The sequence below is a fragment of the Galleria mellonella genome, unplaced genomic scaffold (assembly GCF_026898425.1).
Source record: "Galleria mellonella isolate WM207_F2 unplaced genomic scaffold, CSIRO_AGI_GalMel_v1 utg78, whole genome shotgun sequence".
NCBI lineage: Eukaryota > Metazoa > Arthropoda > Insecta > Lepidoptera > Pyralidae > Galleria > Galleria mellonella.
Window position 1 is genome coordinate 3,640,998 of NW_026442151.1, and position 21,524 is coordinate 3,662,521.

A 21,524-nucleotide genomic window follows, 5' to 3' on the forward strand; every position below is an offset into this window, starting at 1 on the left:
GTCACAACATGATGTTATTGATTAAAATTCAAAGACGAAAACTCCATTTGAACTGGCTATTGTTTGTTGATTTTAATAATTAGAAATGACTTAGTCCGTCTATCGATACGACAAAAAAAAAATATTGGTGAAAATAAACGGTAACAAAATAAATAAATACTCACTTTTATAAGTCAATATCGAAAGACTTAATAATGTTTTCAACGAAATAATATAGGATTATTATGAATTCAGAATATGACGTTTCGAAACTTAAATCATAAAAATACTAACATAAAATAAATTTGCACATTCTAGTCGGCTACTGAAAATGGAAAGCTTAAAGCTGAGTTGGATAAGCTCAACAAACAGCTGGAGGACGAGAGGCAGAAGGTTGAAGATCTCTTATTCAGATCAGAGGAAGAGAACATCAATAGGGAAGATTACAATGTAATTATACATATAATATTTTTTATAATTCTTTTGTGCTATTTTCACTATCTTCAATTAATGTTTTATATTTTTCTTTTTCAGAAATATAAGGAAGCCATGGAGGTAAAAAATTATTTAAATATACTAATTAATTTATAATTTTACTTTTTTATAGACTCACTTGTATTTTACACGATTTCAATTATAAAATTTGAATTATGAACAATATTACACATATAGAGGTGTTATAAATCACTTTTTGATATATTACTGAATTTGATTTTTATTAAAAAAAAGTAATAAATTAAAAATACTTTAATGATAGCAAGAAAAATCATCACACCTCCATCGTATTCGTGAGTTGGAAGCGGAGGCAGCGCTACAGGCGGCACGAGCTGATACCACTGTTGCAGCGCTGCAAGCGCTTGAAGATCAGCGCACTGCTGAAGCGGCAGCGATTGCGGAACAGCACAAGGAAGAACTCTCCGCTGCTCATAGTAATATTTCTTTTAGTTTATTTTTAATGCAATAAATCCAGAGCGTCATCTAGTTAAAAACATAATTGTACTAGTATATTTATTTTATTAAAATATAAAAACATTTATAAGATAAACCCATATTTATTTAAATAGATGCTTCAAGCACCTCGATTTATGATAATAATTCACGTTCCTAAAAAAATTTTATCTTGTGAATTTTTTTATGTAAATTTCATACATTTCGTATATATATATATATATACACGAGTATTTATCATTTCTATATATAAATAAGAAAATATTAATATAGGTTGATATATTTCTACATTCAGAAACTCCTGATATAAAATTTAATTTGCTATCAATGTTTTTTTTTTTTTTTCTTTTTGTTGTCAATGTTAAATAAAATTTATTTATTTCAGCTCTATCTTCAGAATTGCAAAAACTATTAGATGAAGCATACGCTCTTCTCAAAGAAAAAGAAAACGAGAAAGACTCACTAGGCAAAAGTATGTCCGACGAACTAGCTCGAGTGAAATCTGAATCTGAAAAGGCTTTAAATGAGGCCAAAACAAAGATAGCAATTGCTCAAACCGAATTTGAAACGCAGATATCTGTATTATCGGCTAATTTACAGTTGGCCGAATCTAAATTAGAGACTGAAAAACAAAATCTCGACAGACTAAATAAAGAAAACAGTCAAACAATAATAGATTTAAATACAAAATTAAGTCAGCTTCAGGCTGCTGTTGACGACAAAACACTCGAGTTGAATAAAGGTAATAAGGAATAACTACATAAAATAATAAAAATATCAACATTTACGTGTAAAATTATATAAATTTTCTTTTTGTATTACAGTTTTGGGCGCAAGTAAAGAACACGAAGTAAACCTTAACAAAGAAATCACGAAACTGAAAATGGAGCTTAGTGCTAAAGTGTTAGATTTGGAACAGGTAGAAGACGCTAGAAAAAAACAAGAAACTATTTGCAAATCTTTACAAGAAGAAATCGATCGTGTCAAAGAAGAGTATTCTAGTAAGGTTAATGAATATGAAAGTTTATTGAATGATGTAACCCAAAAGAATGAAAAAAATAAACTGGAAATCATGGAACTACAGCAAAGTTTATCTGCCAAAACAAAAGATTACGAAAGGTTATTGACTGAAAGTAGTGCTTCTAATAATTCTACTGAAAAATTAATTATAGAGTATAAACAAACTATTCATGAGAGAGACAAAGAAATTATAAAACTAAAAGATGACTTCGAACAAGCCACAGCCAACTTTAACATTAAACATAGTAAAATTGCAGAAGAACATAAAAAAGAAATAGACAACCGTAATACAAAAATAGAACAACTTATGAAAGAAATTGAAAACCATAAACAGGCCTTAGACCAAAGTAAAATTGAATTTGATACCCTTAACTCTCAATTTATTATTAATGTAGATGAATTAAAAGCTCTAAAAGAAGAAAATGAAAAATTAAAACAATCGGTTAATGAATTAACTCAATTGAATAATGATCTTAAAAGCAAAGTATCTACAATGGAACTGGAAATTGGTGAAGGAAAAAGGCAACTTGATAGTGTTTTGGAAAAGTGTGATGAATTACAAAAAGCCAAAGAAAAAGTTGAAACAGAGTATTTAAATCTTACAGGACAAGCTACTGATTCTAACGAACAGTTCAATCAGCTTTCACAGCATCTCAAAGAAAGCGAAAAAGAACTTCAAGAATTGAAAGATAAATTTAGAGAAACAGTCAATAATCACGGTAGAATAGAACAAGAACTCAAACAAAAATTATTTAAATTACAGGAAGATTTCTCCTTAGAACGTGGTCAGTTAACACAGTCAATTAATGACAATATTGAAAAACTAAAAGTTGCAGAAAATAAAATTAAAGAATTTGAAAATGGATTATCTGAATTGAACAACCGTTCAAAAGAAATAGAATCTAACAATGATAAATTGCTAGATGAAAACACTATACTAAAAACAGAAATCGAGGCATTTAAGGTGAAAGAACAAGAATTAAATAATGAATTCGAAACTATTCGCAAAAAACTTGAAGTTAATATTGACAAATATAAAGAAGAAATAGCAGTATTAAAATCAGAAGGAGTCAGTTCTGAAGTTAAGTTAATGGAAAAAGTAGATCAACTGACTGAAGCTCAAAACGATCTAAATAATAAATTAGAAGAAGCTAGGAAACATGAAGATTCATTGCAAAAAATCTTAGACGATATGACTTCACAATTGAATAGCCAGAGAAATCAATACGAGAAAGAAATTTCCGAAGTTCGTAACCAGTTGGCAGCCGTAAGTAAAGAATCAGATAATCACAAAATAGAAGAAAATCGTTTAAAAGCGCTCCTAGATGAAAAACAAAATCATGTTAAAGAACTTACTTTGAAATTAGAAATGCTTGAAGTAGATTTAAAATCAAATATAGAAATAGTTACTGAGAAAGATCGTCAAATAAACCAGGTTAATGAGGAAATTACTAAAATCAATGAAAACAAAAAACAAATAGAAGAGAAATTAAGTAATGCCTTAATAGAAGCGTCAACTGTAAAGCAAAAGTACGAGACCCTCATAGCAAATTCTTCTGCTGAAGAATCTATATTAAAGGAGCAGTTAAGTCAGTTAGACACATTAAGGAAAGAAATGGCTGTTTTAGTTCAAGATAAAGCATCAATAGAAACGAAATATAACGACGTTTTGACAGAATTGAATGCAATTAAAACTGACCATAAAAATATTTGTAACAGATTAGAAGAAAGCGTCAGCTCTTGTAGCGAATTAAAGAAAATTTTAGAAGACAAAGAAATTTTAATAAAATCTCAGAATGACCAAAAGAACGCAGATATAGGCAAAATTAAATTATTAGAAGAAGAAATAACAAAAGTTAAAGAAGAAATATCAGATAAAGAGGCATTAATAAAGGATAAAGAATCGCAACTAGAAAAATTAAATGAGACTTTACATCTGGGCACTAACGAAACAGAAGTTACTATTAAACAGCTTCGGGACGAAATTGCTCAAGTTAACGAAAAGCATAAAAATGAAGTGGGATTATTAAATAAAACTGTAAAATCTTTACAAAATCAAATTGCAGAACAAGGGAAGTCATTAGAAGAATTACAACAAACAAAAGAAAAAGTTATAGAATTACAGCAACAGTTAGAAAAATCAGAACAAGATATAAAACAACTCACAAATATTAACGAGGGTCAAAAATCAAACTACGAAGATTTGAATAAACAGTTGCAATCACAGTATGACGAATATAAAAAAGAAAGTAAACGCATTAAGAATGATCTCAAAAATAAATTAAACGACTATGAAAAACAGTTACAAGAATCCAAAGAAAAAATCAAAATTGAAGTAGAAAAGCAAAATGGACTTCAACAAAAACTTTCTGAGGCGGAAAGAAAAGTATTAGAATTATCTCAGAAATTAGAGTTGATAGATGTTCAACAAAGTTCGGACACAGAAAAAGATACCAAATTAGAGAAGTTGACAATAGAATTACAAGCTACTAAGAAATCTAGCACCGACGCTTTAGCACTTAGCGAAGCTACTATTAATAAATTTAAAGCAGACATTGAACAGAAAATAAAAGAATTAAAGTTGAAAGATGATCTTGTAAATAAATTACAAGAAGAAGTTAAGGTAAATAATTCTTTACTTTGTTTCACAAAAAAATAATCGTAGTAAATATTGTAAGTACCCTGAAAAGATTATAATGAGACTGACATTTACGCATTTATTCGCATAATTTCTTAATTTAAGATAATAAGTCTCTCCCTTAGAAGGTATTGCCAGTAACTACTGGCAACTGCCACGCTTGACAGGCGGATTGGCAACCTCAGTTAGACTTTGGAGATGTTTTACGACATCCATGGGAAAGGAAGGGGTGGCCTATTCAATGCCGGGACCACATGGCGAATTTAAGATAATATCTCATTACAATTGTAGAGGTACACCTAATAGTATCTTAATGGGTAAAAATGTGTTTAGAATATACCGATATATATATATATATATATATTCAATACATTTAATAAAAAGGTGAATAATTTCATTTTTTTAACGAGTGAAATTAGAATGGTAACTGCATATTCGCTATCGGTATACGCTGGCGTTGCACCAGTGAGACGTGACAGGTGAGGACGAAAGCAGATCAGTTACCTCATCGTCATAAATTCGACAAGAATTGATTATGATGGCTTTCAGATGGATCCGCGTGGAGGTCGACCTGACACCTTGTATTGCTAATAGCAATATAATAGGACTATTAGACCCCATTACTAACAAAACTTTCCCCTTACACTTAGTAGTTACACCAACACCTGTGATTTCAACTATAAATATTATAATAATATGAATGTGTCTGTAATTATCTTACAGAATCAAAAAGCTAGGGTAGAAATAGCAGAACGGGAGAAGGCGCTTTTACAAAAAGAAATCGCTGCTAATGGTGGCATACGAGATAAGAACGACAACAACGCGATGGGTATATTGGGACAAGGCGACAACGCATCTCAAAAGTAAATACAATACAATATTAATTATCGTAATAGAGTAAGAACTTTGAAATGAATGAATGATTTTGTGTAGGAGAGGAGAGAAAATAATTTTCATTCTTTCATTCCTTCGTATTCATTGTTAGGAAGCGAATAAAGAAGCCGGAATAAAAAAAAAACACGAAATCTTATACTAAGCCTCTTGGTATATAAAGTATGAAGCTCGTCTCCTTATGAGGTGAGGTTGATAAACTGTAAGTTCATACAACTAACATGAAAATCATTATTACATTTAGGGCGCCTCAATAATAAACATATACGTACTTATTATTTTTGTAATTATGTATTAATATTAATACAGATTGATAGAAGAAAAAGAGATGATCGACGGTCAAGTAAGCTTCTTGAACTCTGTAATTGTGGATATGCAACGCAAGAATGAACAGTTAATGGCGAAAGTTCTGGCGCTCGAAGGAGGAACAGCAGTAAATGATACACCAACGTTGTGAGTACTTGAAATTTAAACTTATCTAAGAGGAGAGGATTCAATCTTGTATTAAGAGCATATAGTCTCTAACGACTGATAAGTTCTTTAAATTCCTATGTGAACAGTTTTAGGTAATACATCACAGCAATTATTTCTTTCTCGACCTGCACATACTATATTACTGAAAAATTAGAACGAAAGAAAAAAAAAACATTTCAATACATAAAATAGGTTTATGGGAGGTTCTATATATTCTATATTATTGGTAAATTCTTAATGTTATATACCACTGATGATTTCGATTTCACCTTTTATTGTATTTTTTTTATGGGTGAAAATGGAATGGTAACTCCGCCTGCGCTAACGGGATACGCTGGTGGAGCACCAGTGAAGGGTGATAGATGAGAATGAAAACAGGCCAGTTAGCCCATCATGATGAATTCATCAGGAACCAATCATGATAGTTTCCAGGGGGAACCTCGAGGAAGTCGACCTGGTTGGGTATATTGCTAGCAATGGGATTCTCAGTCTCCATCATTAACAATCGCTTTCCCCCCAACTTGATAGCGTTATAATCGTTATCTGTATTTGTCGTTTTTGCACTGACAATAAAATGTATATTATATAGTAAAATATATTATATATAGTATATGCAGATCTAAAAAAAATAATTGCTGTTAAGTTAGGTATTATCTAAAACTGTTTGCATAAAAATTTAAAGAACTTATCAGTCGTTAGAGACTATATGCTCTTAATTAATGATTCGCCTCAAGACACATGATACTCGCAGTTTTTTTTATGGGTAATAATGGAATGGTAACCCCGCGTACGCTATCGGTATAAACTGACAGGACACACGTGAGTGATGATAGGTAACGATGAAGCAGGTCTTTGCCCTAACGATGGACAGTTAGCATCGTGAAGAATTCAACAAGAATTAGCCACGATGGTTTCCAGGAGCAACAACGTGGAGGTCGACCTGATAGCCAACAGGACTGATAATCCGCATTACTAACAATCCCTTTCCACCTGATACTCGCAGTTAGGCTTTAGAGATGTTTTAAGAGGGATTATGTATGTTTACAAAAAAGTGTTTGAATATTTATATATTATGACATATATATTCTGTAGTACTCATGCTACGGGGGGGAAAGGGATTGCTAGTAATGGAGACTAAAAATTCCATTGCTAGCAATATACCCAATCAAGTCGACCTCCTCGTGGTTCCCCCTAAAAACTATCATGGTTAATTCCTGATGAATTCATCATGATGGGCTATGCTGGCCTGTTTTCATTCTCATCGATCACTCTTCACTGGTGCCACGCCAGCGTATATCGTTAGCGCAGGCGGGTGTACCATTCCATTTTCACCCATAAAAAAAAACTCACGCTACAAGTACTATTTAGTTTGGAACTAGATGGCGTTGTCCTATGTAATATGTCCTATAGTATCGATACTTATATCAGTTATTTGTGTGGTCTGAACTTATCGATACATTGCAACAGCAACGGACGCAAGTCTCGGCCCGCGCCACGGCTGTTCTGCGACATCTGCGATGTGTTCGACGCCCACGATACGGAAGACTGTCCGCGCCAAGCGGCAGACGCGGACGCGCCGCCACCGCCGTCTGCATCCAAGCGGGTGCCGCCGCCGCCTCGCCCCTACTGCGATATATGCGAAGGTAAACACACATAGAACTTTTTTTTTATCAAAATGGACTAGCACCTCGCCTGTACTAATTAGTTTGTGTTAACGGGGCACCAGAGGATATATTTTTTTAATGAGTGATGTAGCAACGATAACTCCACCTCCGTTACCGGTATACGCTAGCAGAGCACCAGTGAATTTATCAAACCTAAGTTATAACAGCAGGTCAGTTAGCCCAACGTGACAAATTCACCAGTAAATAACCACAATTCAGGCGGGACTGCGTGAAGTTTGACCTAATTAAACATGATGTTAACAATAGGGCCAGTAAATCTCATTACCAACATTTTCCTCCCAGGTCGAATTTTATTACACCGATTTCCATAGGAAACCCGTGGATACCCCCCTGACAGGAAATACTGCTAGCAATGCCTTTTGCATCTTGCATTTTGGTATAAACAAGTGTAAGGGCTGTAAATTATCTTACAAAATATTGCAGGAATATAAACTAGAAACAAATTTCAATATTTTTGTATTTAAATTATTAAAATTTAATTTAAAATTCTTTCAAATAACTTAGCTCTTAATAACTGCATAATTATTATTTATTGAATTTTTTTAATGGGTGATAAACGAATTGTAATCCCACCTGCGCTATCGATATGCACTGGCGGGGCACCAGTGACAGATGAGATGGGGATGAAACAGTTTACTGATGAGTCAGTTGGCCCACAGTGACGAATTCATAAAAAAATTATTAAGATGGTTTCCAGGAGGAATCTCGTGGAAGTCGATCTGATAGGATATATTGCTAACAATGGAGCTGTTAGATCCCCAATACTAACAATCCTTTTCCTCCCTATTGAATATATAATTATAGTAAAGATCTTTACAAACTTTTACATACACAATATTAATATTTAGAATATATCCAGTGCAACAAAAGATTTGTTTCTTTACACATTTGTAATTTTAATTATGACTTGTGAAATGCATACATACGAGGTCTGTCCGGAAAGTTCGTATAAAAGTGTTCTGGAATGCGAGAAAGAGGAGTGGGGAGGCCAGGTAAGCGCAGGACCCCTTCCTTATGTCCCTAACAATGCTTCAGTTCTGGTCTGACCGCCGTGCGGTGCGAACTGGCTTGTCACGCCATCTGTGAAGTTACCTCTTAACGAAACCCCGTCGGCATGGAGCCCGCTTCCGTTGAAGAGCAGCGCGTCGTAATCAAGTTTCTCTCGAAACTCGGCAAGAATGGCCGTGAAATTTTTGCCGATCTCAGAACAGTTTATGGGGATGATGCTGTGAAGGAACCAACCGTCCACAAGTGGCTAAAAAGATTCAGAGAGGGCCGAGATGTTGATTGTTTTTTTCGATGTTCGGGGGATTGTCCATCAAGAATTCGTCCCTCCAGGCCAGACAGTTGATGAAAAATTCTACGTCGATGTGCTCAGACGCCTCAAAGCTCGTGTGGCACGAGTTCGTCCAGAATTGGCGCGAGAGGGGCGTTGGATTCTTCACCACGACAATGCCCCTGCCCACACCTCTCTTGTTGTCCGTGAGTTTTTGAGTAAAAATTCCATTACGGTGACCGAACACCCCCCTATTCGCCGGATTTGGCCCCGTGTGACTTCTTCTTGTTCCCAAAAACCAAATTGGTACTTCGGGGGCGGCATTTGGGGGACATAAATGAGATAAAAAAAGCTACGACGGGGCAGCTGAGAAACCTACAACCAGAGGACTTTCAAGGAGCCTTCTCACAGTGGAAACGGCGTTGGCACAAGTGCATTATGTCACAGGGGGAGTACTTTGAAGGGGATAAAATTGATTTACCTGAATAATTGTAAAATAAAATTTTTAAAAAACTTTTATACGTACTTTCCGGACAAACCTCGTATGCATAGAATTTACTATGTAATGTCCATACTGTAGCTATAGTTATCTAAGATACATAATGTGTTTCTCTTTTTTTCAGTATTTGGACACGCGACAGAAAACTGTGATGAAGAGGAGACATTTTAATAATAAAATATTAATTGCAACATTTAATTAAAATGTTACCGTTGTTGTTGTTACTCGTTTTAGTTGGGTATTATTTATTATTGTTTACCATGCGAATGGTATAATTGTTTACTAGTTAATTAATACCTTAGGAGAATGTGTAAATAAGAAAGATTGATCTTTTAAGTTTATAAGTTTATAATTGCATGACATCCATATTTTACAATTATTTGGTGAATGGTATTATTTTTTATAAATTTTTTTCATTTGCATTGTCTAGATATAATGCATATTGAGAAAATCTTTTAAAAAGCACAAATCAATTTTCATCACAATCATGTTTTAACACCATTCCATCTGTTTTACGGCGATAATATCTGATAATAAACACCAAGATAATCTTTTTATAAGTAATAAATTAATTTGAAAATATTTTTGTTTTATTTATTTAACGGTTTACAATGAATGCAGTCAATTATTGTTTTATAAAGCCAAATTACTGGGTATAACGACTTAAAATCTGCACCCAAGAGTTAAGAACAAGTATGCCTCTAGTGATGTGTATCTTGACTGACTGCGATGTTTGCACTTAAAATCAGGTAGGTAAATATACGGTATATTTGATTGCTATCCTCATTGTATCAAAGGAAATAAAGTTTTTATTGTAATAATTTTTAATTACATATAAATACAAAAGTATACTACTTGCCCAGTAGTGGATTCATGATAAATAATAATAAATATAATTATAATAGAATTAAACTGTACTTCATTTGTAATAAACTTGAATTTGAGATCCACATTTATTTCTTGTAAAAGAAAATTACATGTACAGATTTCCATCTTTTTAAGTGAATGAACAGATAATCTGTATTATAATTATAGAATCAAACTCATTACATATGATAAATAAAAATAATAATTGCTTATCAATCTTACTTTATTAAACCTTATATCTATCAATCATTTAATACAAAACTAATTTATATCTAATCCAATCCATCTTTTTTCTCCTTTATAGCTTCCTGGAACAATAAACTTTATAATTAAAAATATTACAGTATGAAAATACATAGAGAATTCTTGCCAAGACTACTAACTTGGCAAATTTTAATAGAAAAGAATTTTTAAAATTCGTTAATTATTTTCAATGTATCCATTACATGCAAATCTGTCCTCTTTATAATATTATACTATTACAATGATACTATAGCAAAAAAAAAAAAATTATAAATTCAAATAGAAAATATAAGTCAATTTTTATATACAACTTGGAATGATGAATAAACTCATAGCACATCAGCTGGTGTAAGTGGTAAGTATCATTAACCATATTATATAAATGTGCTGTTAATATGAATATTATAGAATGTGATACCACTTCTGAAGGCTAGTGTTATGCCTCCAGTAATTATATATATCCAGTAATTTCACTGTCACATCCCACTCTTCAATTTATAAATGACTAAACATTGCAAACAGCTGCTTGGTTTGACTGGTACCAATTTATATGAAATTTCAACAAAATTGTTGTGTGTTCATGATTATAAAATTTGTGTTAATTAGAACAACTTTTTAATTAATAAGGATTTTATGATATTACATTACATACCTTGAACCTCTCTTCAAATAAAGACAGCTCAGATGTAAGGTCTGTGATAGCATTCATAAAGGCATCTTGTGGAGTGTAGTCAGATGTTGTCTGAATGCGCAGCACAAACTTATGCTCAAGAGGATGAGGAACTTTGTAACCTGCAAATAGTACCTTCGGGTCTTTCAAAAGTTGGCTGAAATAATAAAACAAAAATTAATTTATAACAATAAATATTTATCAGAGGTATTTTCACGATCAGGACGATCACAATGTAAAATTGTGTATTTAGAATATGTGTAAACAATGCAAAAGTTTAAAATTATCAGAGGTAATTTTGTGTGAATTCAGAAGTTTAGAAAACAGAAGTTTACAGTACATTCACTGCTCTGAAATATCAAACAATTTATGAGCTGGGGATTAAAAAGGCTTCCTGGGTTTGCTTTGGATAACTCGTCAAGCTCAATAGCGTCTCTCACATTGAGGGTAATATGAACAAACTAATAAACTGGATCCCATTGCCCCCATTAATCTATATATACAAAGTTCTATAAAGTTATATACAGCTAAATTAGAATATTACCTTTCCATGTACCAAATTTTTTTTTAATCCATTCAGTAGTTTTTGCAAAAATAAAACTAATATCCAATCATTCTCATAAACTTTAACATTAATAGGACATAAAACAAGGTTTATAACCCTCTGAGCTCAGCAATAGGATGATGAAGATAGGACTTGTGACAGTATATCTATTTTTACAGTGACTGCATTGTCCTATTATCATCTAATGAGAGCCATTCTTTGACAAAAAGTGAATTTTGTAGTGGCAATATGGAGATGTCATAGGCAAAATGAGTTATTATACACAATAGTGTTATTATACATAATATGAGTTAATTATGAAACAATTTATATGTTAACAAATATGACGTGAAGTAACCAAGTTTTTTAACCCTTTCAGAACTGGCGTGCACAATTGTAGACATAAGATATAATTTAAAAAATAAATATTAAACTCTCAAGCTTTCCGATTGAAAAGGGGTTGTGTTCGTTTGTTCACTAATAAACTACTCAATTTAATACTACTTACGCCATTTTTTAGGATATTCTAGCGTTTTTCGACAATTTGCGACTAGTGTACAGGTGAGCTTTATATTTTATTTAAAAAAAATTAAATTAGTGCATGAAATCATCTGGAAAAAATATAAACGAATATCTAATATTATTGGGGTCATGTGTAACGTAATATTTGTGTATTTTTTTATTACCTTATATTGGTAATCTCGATTTTTATATTTGTGCTCAATTGTTCCCATCAGGATTTAACTGAGTTTTTCTCATTGTTCACGGTTTTTTAAAAAAATATGTTTTGTTTATATTTTTAACGTTTTATTAATCATTTTTGTAAGATAAATATATAAAATGAATTATGATATTGTTTACTTATATTTTCAGATGCAAAAACACCAATATGTCCTCATTGGAGGCGTTACAAGTATGATAAGATGAAGGAGATCTTTCTGACTTATTATTATCATCTGATGACGAAGATAATTATTATGGAGATTCAATTTGTCGAGCAAATTGAATCTAGCAGCTAATGCTAGAATTAGCGCAGATGTCATTTACCAAAACTAAAGGGAGTTTTTTCCACCTGAATTTGATGACAATGAAGGACCTAGCGAATTGTATGACGGCGTCCCTGCTTTACTTTGACAATAATTTTTCATCATACCATTTACTACAAATCCTAAAACAAAAAGGTATTATGGCCGCATGCACAGCTCGTGTTAACAGATTTGTTAAACCACCGTTTTTAAGTGACAAGGTAACAAATAAGAAGCCTAGGGGTTTTTTTCAAGAAGTATGTAGCAGAGACGGAGATGTAACTGATGTAAAGTGGTTGGACAATAAGGTTACCCATTTGGCTTCCAATTTTGTTGGTATAGGTGACAAGGACTTAGTAAAGAGATGGTGTAAAAAAAGAAGCGATATATTGAGGTTGCGCGACCTGAGGTCTTAAAGCGCTATAATCATGCAATGGGTGGCGTTAATTTATTAGATCAACTTATCAGCTATTACAGAACATTTATAGAATCAAAAAAAATTACTCTGCGTATGATATTTTATGCATCGGATGTGGGAGTTCTTCAGGCATATCAAGAATACCAAATAGATAACGACTTGTAATGGCACACCTAAAAAGCAAGGACTTACTTTACTTTCGTCGTCGCTTGGCTGACAGTTTGGTGCTACAAGATAAATGTTCTACCACCAAAAGAGGTCGACCAAGTAGCAGTAGTAGCAAATTATACCAAGAAGGCCAGGAGAGATTCGTCCTGCAGCTGAAATAACTCGTGACGGTGTTGGGCATTTCCCTAAACATGACGATGGAACTGGGACTAGGTGTAAAATGGTGAGATGCAAGGAAAAATCCCGTGTAAAATGCAAAGTTCATTTATACCTAACCAAAGACAAGAATTGCTTCTTGGCTTTCCACACATAGATAAAGATTTTTTTTTTCCTAATTATTGTTCTTACTGTGTTTTTATATTTGTACCAATAACTGATTATGCCAAAAAACTAATAAATGTTTATTTTATCACAAAGAAAAAATTTAACTACGTTAATTCATTTATAATTTTGTAATAAAAATGTTTTTAAATTAATATTATTTCATTTTAGAACAACTTCGTATACCTTATTCTTATTACTATGTAGGACGGGAGTCCACATTTGTGCACATTAAGAAAAACTAGATTTCTTCGAAAAATGTAAAGCTAATTTTTTTTTATTTATTTTTTTTATAGTCTCCTTATTATACTTTAGACACATGGAATTTACCAAATCCATCGGATGAAAAAAAATAATTCAGTTCTGAAAGGGTTAATCCATTGAGATAAATTATAAAGGTATATGAAACAGGGATGTATAATTATTTGCCTATAACATACTTTAGTGAACATTATGTGTCAAGGGAATATCAAACGAATAAATCAGGTAAGGACAGATGTTGGTATTCAATTATCTTTCACTAACACATAAATAACAAGAAATTACAATCAGTCTTACTGTCTGATCATGTTTCCAAGAGTATGGTCTTCCTTGTTTACCGTGAATATGGCAGCATTTGTCACCTTAGTATCTTCTTCTTTTTGAACCCTGACGAGATACGATATAACAATTGAGACTTGTGAATTGTAAGTTTTAATTTAAAGTAAGTTTTATAATAAATTAAATACAAACTTTTTCTCTCCGTCATACAAAAGGAATGATTCAAAGGTTGGCGGTGCATTCATATTTCAATCTAAAATTACCAAACTTATAATATATACAAAGTGTATAGCTTAAATTATAGTAGAACGTTGTTCACTTAGATTGCATTTATTTAAGTATATTTTAAAATTTTATCAAAAACAATAAAAGAAGTAAGAAATTAACGCCACTGACAATCAGAGTTGCCAGATACAATTTTTTATTTTTACCCAAACGCAGTGCTACCACATACGATTTTAAATTTTTACCCCATTTATCAAATATTTTCTCTACATATGATTTTCACATTTTTTACCCTATCACAAAGTTACATCTTTTTTACCACGTTTTTGCCAAGTGTCACAAAATGAACGAAAATAAAGGTCATTCCTTCTGTTTTTATTTTACCCTCTTTTTTTCCTTCCGTCATTAAGTTTTTTGTAATTAGGTACTTTATATACTTGTTTATAATTATTTACTTGTTATTTTACAAGTACTAAAACAATTACCTACAATTTAAAAAAAAATCCAAATTTCTCTAAGCCATATAATAGCTAATATATAGCCAATCTGGCACTGCTGATGTTATGGCTAATACTGGTCTTTAGTTATGTCAAATTTTGTTAATTAATCCAAATAATATAGTGTAAATGATTACAAAATAAATTTTTGATATAGTTGATTTTGTACTAATAATTTAATGCATGCGCTCAAAAAAGCATTACTATAGTGCTTTTTTGAGTGTGAGAGTGAGAAGAGAAGAGAGTGCTTTATTTTGGTAACGATATATCGATTACCATAATAATCAATGTTTCATTACTACTATGTCAATGTAAACTATAGACGTAGTATAACATACTAAATAGTGTAAACTTCTGTTGTAACTAGCAGTGTTGCCAACCTAAGATCTTCAGTACATCGAATTTTAGAACTAAATTACGTTACACTAATTTGTTATTAAAGTCGTTTAATTTGTTAAAAATCCCGTCCTCACTATTTTACATGGACGTGAGATCTCTTATTTTTTTTTTATACAACTTAGAACGGCTAACAAGCTAACGGCCCACCTGATGGAAAGTGGTAACCGTCGCCTATAGACATGAGCAGTACCATGGACATAACAGAGTATACTGTTTCGGCCATGATACCCCCCCATGCGTTGCCATTCCTGAGGACTCAGGTGTTATTCCTCTGTACCCAGTAAATTCACGCCATATCCCACCCTTCAAACCGAAACACAGCCATGCAAACACAACTACTTTACGGTTGAAACACGAATGTGACAGAGGTACCCAAGCAATCGACTTTTGTAGTCTCCCTCTTATAATGAACAAACAAGTTTCGGGATATCTATAATGCAGTATAAATAGAAAGGCATACGCCTCTTAGCTTTTTTTTTATGGATAATAATGGAACGGTAATCGTCTGCACTATCGGTATACATTGGAGAAGCATATAGTAAGATAAGACATGAAGATGAAGAGACCTTAAGCATTGAAAATATTAATTGGGAGAAAATAAAAATATCGTATTAACGTTTTAAGAAAAAGAACTTATTAAATACCCTAATCCTCAGGAATAGCACACAAATGATATCATGGGATTCAGTCAGTGTATTTTATACACTCAATAAAAAAAAATACATACAGCAGAAAACACCGTTTATTTTATAATTATGAGAGAATTTCAGATTGATAACCTACGTTGAATATGACTATAAAACCAATCTAACTTGAATTTTACAATGTGTGTCCTGAACCTCACTGTTTTTTAATAAATACAACTTTAATAGTAGGTAATTATAGGTAGTTTTCAGTGTTCCTTTACAAGATTACAAGACAATTTTTTTCGTAAAGAGGATTACAATTTGAATATAAATTCTGAAATGAGTACTTATTTTGGTACAAGAAACATCAGTAGAACAATAGATAAGTACTAAACTATTTCAACATTTCTGTCTAAACTAAATAATTATTAAAAACAACATGATTTAAAATAAAACAATAAACTCTAATACATTTCAATGTTTCACATCATTCAACGTCAAGCAACATCGATAAGTTTGAAAGAACAAAGCACAAATTGAGGAAATTTTGTAAATATTTTACGAATACTAACTAGGTATAAAGTACAATTGAAGTCTAGCGACTCTACTGATAATTAACTTGGACACACGGACATGCGATTTAATTCAACCATTGTATTGTTTTTATAATACCTATGTCGTCAACAATCGACTAGTTAAGTAAAAACCAGTACACCAGATGCGTCTTTCTTTTTTCGCTTTAGAATAAAAAACCTCGTCCTTTTGAAAGTAGCATAAAAATAAATGCGATGAATAAAATTTGCTAAGCTGATTTTGTAATTGCAATAGGTCTGTCTCACTAAGTACATACATGAGAATAATGTGGTAATCAATAAAATCAATCGCATAACAGTTATCCTTTAGCAAGTTATAGAATGATGCCGTCGTTAAAATTGCCAACGACATAAGTATACGAACAGCATTCTCAATTTTTGCCGTAGTGTCCGCGCGTATATAAAATAAAATCATGAAGATCAATTTGAAAACAATTTCACTAAAATAGCACTTGCATTTGTAGAAGTTATATATCTAGCATAATTTATTCGAAATGTTATGCACAGAGTGTACTTACCTATTTGTTAAGAGACCTAAAAGTTTTACAACTTTCCATTTAGGTGTACCGCAAAATGTACCGAATTCGATATAAAGGGGATATATATATATATATATATATATATATATATATCAAAACAAAACCCTAGTGACAGTATTCATAAAAGTGAACAACTTTCCCTAAGAGCCAAAGCTGAAATATAAAAAAAATCCTACAATCTATACGGTCACTTGATTACATGACCGTGTGGATTGTATAAAATCCAATCATTTAAAATGACTTTTGTATATAAAAGACCAAATTACTTTTGAGAAAAGTTGTCATTTGAATACCATAACTGGGTTCCTCTATGGCAAACTCTGTACGAAATCTTTACATTTTGCTACTTTATATCAGTAGTCAGTGACTTGTGTTACAATTTTGATACATGACCAGGACTCCCAAACAGGTTTTATATATAATGTAAATAATTTATACACAGTAACAGTAGGTACACCTTGTAAATAACATGATGAATGTTACAGCATTAGTGTATCTTGTGTGCCAGTGAAGTGAGTGGCTCTAGGGCCTATCTCAGATTTCTATACAGTAGAATTCTCATAACTAGAAATACATACTTCTCGTAGTAGCACTCGTTTATTAAAACTAAAAAATTAAGACTAATTAATGTTCTTTTTACCAACGTTATGCCTAACGACATAATAATTCGAAATTAGTAGGTATATGTCATAGGCTAAACTCTTAACCAGTCAGTAGGTATTTATTAACTGCAAAACAGTTGTAAATGGTTTAGGTTAAGTCTAAAATACCAGCAAACTTTTTTGCAATCAAAAGTTCTCTTGACCAATTGTGAGTTTTGACTACAGCATATAAAATTTAAAACTGAAAATGCTACAAATTCAATTTGTATTGTTCGTTGTTCCACGTATTTACTAAGCAGAGTTATTTCAATAAGTAGGTATATAATGAAGAAATATTTTTTTAACTTTTAACAGACCTACCAACTTGACTGATGAACAGATTACGTCTATATGTGTTGATATAATTTAGTGTTACATATTAGATACTTAAATAGTATTTACCATTGAAGAATACGTGATTTATAAGTTAATTTTCATTCATTCAATATTGAACACAAAATTGTTGAATAAGCTTAATAAACAGCACTGTAATTACGTTTGGATTACGTTTAACACTTACTATCTATCATCTGTTATAATGTAATAAAATGCTATAAGAATTGACACATAAGTATATAAACTATACTAGTTGTGTACTTATACAAAATTAGCAATCGAATCAACAATATGCAATACTATTGATTATGAAAATATCTATGCTTTACGATTATATTGAGATTTGTTAGAACGCCGTGCCGGTGACGAACCGCAGGCGCGCGGCTCCCGCGCCCGACACATGAACACGAGAAGTCACTTATGTACACTAGTAACAGAGGAATACAACTGCAATATTAAGATTATCAGAATAATAGAGATCATTGAAAGCTGACTAGAAGCTGGTTATGCCTATACTAACACTTTATATTACAACGAGCTGATGGCGAAGAGATTCCCCACGAGCGGCATGAAAGCGCAGCGTTGCGAATCTCTCCGGCAACCGGGCGGAGTGCGGGAGCGAGTTCCGCGCATCTCTTGTGCGAACGTGTTCCAAACTCTCGCTCGGCTATGACTTGGGGCTTAAGGGCAGGCGCCGAGGAAAACGACCAGGCGTATAAAAACAAACTTACTATGATCTTTGAAGCAGGACCTGAGACCCTACGCCGAGTCAAGGTCGGCTTCCTGCGGTGCATGCCATTTAAACAAAGTCGTGGTCGAGATATACCGAGACAAAATAGAGGCAGACGCGACGCGGCGCGCTGCGGATCACTACCGTCCACGTCAACTTGGTGTCAGGTACGCGACCTCGCATCGAGGCCAAGTATACTTATACTAGAGATACGATGAGTTCAGATGCATCTAGCTTACGTCACGTGGTTTCGAGTACACGAGACAGTATGCGATGAAATGAATGATTGGCGGCTGCCGGGCGAAGGGACTAGCGCCTGTTGGGAAGACAAGCGAGAATTGACTGGCAAGTGGAGAATGCGACTGATCTCAATTTATAATGAAGCTACGAGAGAAAAGGTATTACCTAGTTTCTCTACTGTTACGAAGGCAACTATATGAAATCCTACTCTTAAGGATAAAAATCTAATTACGCTATAAAATGTTAAAATTAACATTGCTTCATGTCCTTATATACGCAACTGCATACTAGGATAATGAGTACGTACGAGTTACGAGGCAGACAGTGAGAGGGCTCGCTTCGCAGCGGCGGCGGCGGCGGCGGCGGCGGCTCCTTTAGTGCCGTTAATCTCTCGCTCATGTACACTCTGTTAATATTCACGTTTCAACAATTATGCCATTATGACGACTACATATTTATTAAATCTTCGCCAATATCATTTAATTTTATTTATTTTATAACATTACTTTCTTATAGGAAAATGCTAATAATATTTTGGTGCTTAAATTTTCGAGTGATATTTTCTCTACGACAATTTAAGTAACATTACAAACACAAAATACTGTTCGATATCTATCCTTATATTGCTGAAGACTGGTACTTCAAATTTATTAAAAAATTTATCCTAGCTAAAACGGCTACTTTATGTTTTACTGTACAACGAAGAGCATCTTAAACTGTATGAAATTAATATTTAATAATAAATCAATCATAAATTTGATCGAAAAGCGCCAAAAGTTTGTATGTATGTATACAATATAGGTACTATTTATTATATTGAAAAGTTTTAAAGTACGCTTACGGTTTATTAAAAGTTACACTCACAATAACAATTCATTATTATTATTATAAAGTTAACTAAACAACAACTGCATCTACTATCACACATTCGAAAGTTTAAAACAATTTTACAATTGTAATCGAACTTTATTATTGCTACGGCGTCGGCACGCCGGCGCGATATGCTGTGTGCGGCGATCGAGGCGGCCGTCGGCGGCTGCGTGCGGACCGCGAGCCGCTGGCAACCGCCGAGTGATTGCCGAGCGATCGCCGAGCGACCGCCGAGCGAGCCGCGAGCGACGCGACCGGCGCGGTGCTCGTGGCCGCCGGACATCATTCAGACGGTCTACAACCGTTTCATGTGCTCCAATCGACGCAACTTCACTTGCGATACGAATGCAACGTTACACGTCTAACTTGAGGTAGTCCTAATCCAACACCGTACATTATTAATTGATTACACCGATTCCATTACATTCGACTTTGTAGCGTTCAGTGATTTTTTTATAGGTAATAAGTTTATGTTAACAATGAAATTATAGGTATTCGTAGACATGATAATATTATATATTTTTGCCATATCTACTACCTATGAATGATAATTGATAAGTATTGAATTGTAGTAACATAATGACTGGTATACGGAAGCTTTTTGCTTAGCTAACAGTTTTTGTACTAGAATATGGGCGTTCTTCTGAGTAATGTTGCCATCACATTATTAACTTTAAGATGAATAGGCAAGATATTTCTTAATGTTTTTATCTTTATAGTTTTATCCTATTTAGATTATAAAATCAAAAGAATTATAGGCCACCACAGGCTAACTACAAAGATTATTATTTATAACTAAATAAAGTAAAACTATAAAAGTGGCTCTGACAAATAGTCTGATTGTAAGACTAATTGCACTAAAATTTTCGTCTTGTTATTTCATAAATTTAATATGCGACGGCGGCATCACTCCGGGGAACACATTAATCTAAGTACATCTTATGTACTAATTCCGATGGTGAACATTTTACATTTAAAATAGGGTAGAGTTAATGAACTGCGAGATGGTACATATAAGAATTCACAGAAACAGCCTAATAAATATTATAATGCATGTACTACAAATTGTACTAAGTATATCCATGGATTATTGCGTCCTAAAATTATTTGATTAAATGAATAATTTCAACGTTCGTGAACCTATAACTTATGATCATATTCAACAACTTGAAACATCTAACTTTAGCGGGATCTGCCGACAGGTATCCAGATCACGTGATAGTGGAGTACAATTTGTGTCTTACAAACGAAGTTGTAACGACAAATATAACGCATGATGCATAATTGATGAGTTGCTCCGATGCAGCGTGTTGTTTGCAGCCAGGCGGGGTGCAGGCACCAAAATGTACGCAACTTTTTTTTCTTTGCTTGACGATCCTGGAGAGTATTAATACTGTATTAGATATTGATGATGATGCTTGTAAGTTATATGAAAAATATGAACTCTACTGCTGTATGTATAAAGGCCTGCGCAAATGAGGTACTTCCCTTCAGAAAACTTTTTCGGTCATAATAGTTACAATAAATTGAATGGTATCAAAAAAACCGAGAACTGACTTTCATTTGGGCAGGTCGTAAAGACTATATGGTGTACAATGGTACTACCAGATCAGCATGATTGA

General features: G+C 33.0%; 3 protein-coding genes and 1 long non-coding RNA gene across 21 annotated transcripts in view; 2 read left to right on the top strand and 2 right to left on the bottom strand.

Moving 5' to 3' along the window:
- The window catches only part of LOC113517361 (restin homolog), a 64,770-nt gene extending 54,778 nt beyond the window's left edge, over positions 1-9,992 (top strand). For all 16 annotated transcript variants that reach the window (XM_052901468.1, XM_052901471.1, XM_052901469.1 and 13 more), the window contains 9 exons: positions 298-429; positions 514-534; positions 737-908; positions 1,313-1,669; positions 1,752-4,570; positions 5,309-5,448; positions 5,786-5,929; positions 7,418-7,593; positions 9,535-9,992. In XM_052901468.1, coding sequence (XP_052757428.1) covers positions 298-429; positions 514-534; positions 737-908; positions 1,313-1,669; positions 1,752-4,570; positions 5,309-5,448; positions 5,786-5,929; positions 7,418-7,593; positions 9,535-9,581 — 4,008 coding nt within the window. In that variant the 3' untranslated portion in view covers positions 9,582-9,992. The remainder of the gene's footprint in view (positions 1-297; positions 430-513; positions 535-736; positions 909-1,312; positions 1,670-1,751; positions 4,571-5,308; positions 5,449-5,785; positions 5,930-7,417; positions 7,594-9,534) is intronic.
- Positions 9,993-10,482: 490 nt separating this feature from the next.
- LOC113517510 (DNA-directed RNA polymerase II subunit RPB11) lies at positions 10,483-14,628 on the bottom strand. Its single transcript, XM_026902197.3, has 4 exons — positions 14,399-14,628; positions 14,225-14,314; positions 11,173-11,347; positions 10,483-10,585 (listed from the first exon to the last, which is right to left on the bottom strand). The coding sequence occupies exons 1-4, from the start codon at positions 14,449-14,451 to the stop codon at positions 10,550-10,552; spliced, it is 354 nt and encodes a 117-aa protein (XP_026757998.1). The 5' UTR covers positions 14,452-14,628; the 3' UTR covers positions 10,483-10,549.
- Positions 12,119-13,821, top strand: LOC128202177 (uncharacterized). The gene is made up of 2 exons (XR_008253631.1): positions 12,119-12,295; positions 12,608-13,821. It is a non-coding gene; the product is annotated as an uncharacterized LOC128202177 (long non-coding RNA).
- Positions 14,629-16,051: 1,423 nt separating the features above from the next.
- The window catches only part of LOC113517207 (syntaxin-1A), a 70,091-nt gene continuing 64,618 nt past the window's right edge, over positions 16,052-21,524 (bottom strand). Inside the window, exon 8 of one of the 3 annotated variants that reach the window (XM_031912301.2) lies at positions 16,052-21,279. In XM_031912301.2, coding sequence (XP_031768161.1) covers positions 21,085-21,279 — 195 coding nt within the window. In that variant the 3' untranslated portion in view covers positions 16,052-21,084. The remainder of the gene's footprint in view (positions 21,280-21,524) is intronic. The other 2 variants (XM_026901796.3, XM_031912302.2) reach the window with 2 other exon arrangements.

What these genes read in the sequence shown, in the direction of transcription:
- LOC113517510 (XM_026902197.3), bottom strand. Translation starts at nt 14,451, where the DNA reads ATGAATGCACCGCCAACCTTTGAATCATTCCTTTTGTATGACGGAGAG. An exon ending in CTTGGAAACATGATCAGACA is followed by an intron (nt 11,348 to 14,224) that starts GTAAGACTGATT and finishes TTATTATTTCAG; the next exon opens with CCAACTTTTGAAAGACCCGA. An exon ending in TATTTGAAGAGAGGTTCAAG is followed by an intron (nt 10,586 to 11,172) that starts GTATGTAATGTA and finishes TTATTGTTCCAG; the next exon opens with GAAGCTATAAAGGAGAAAAA.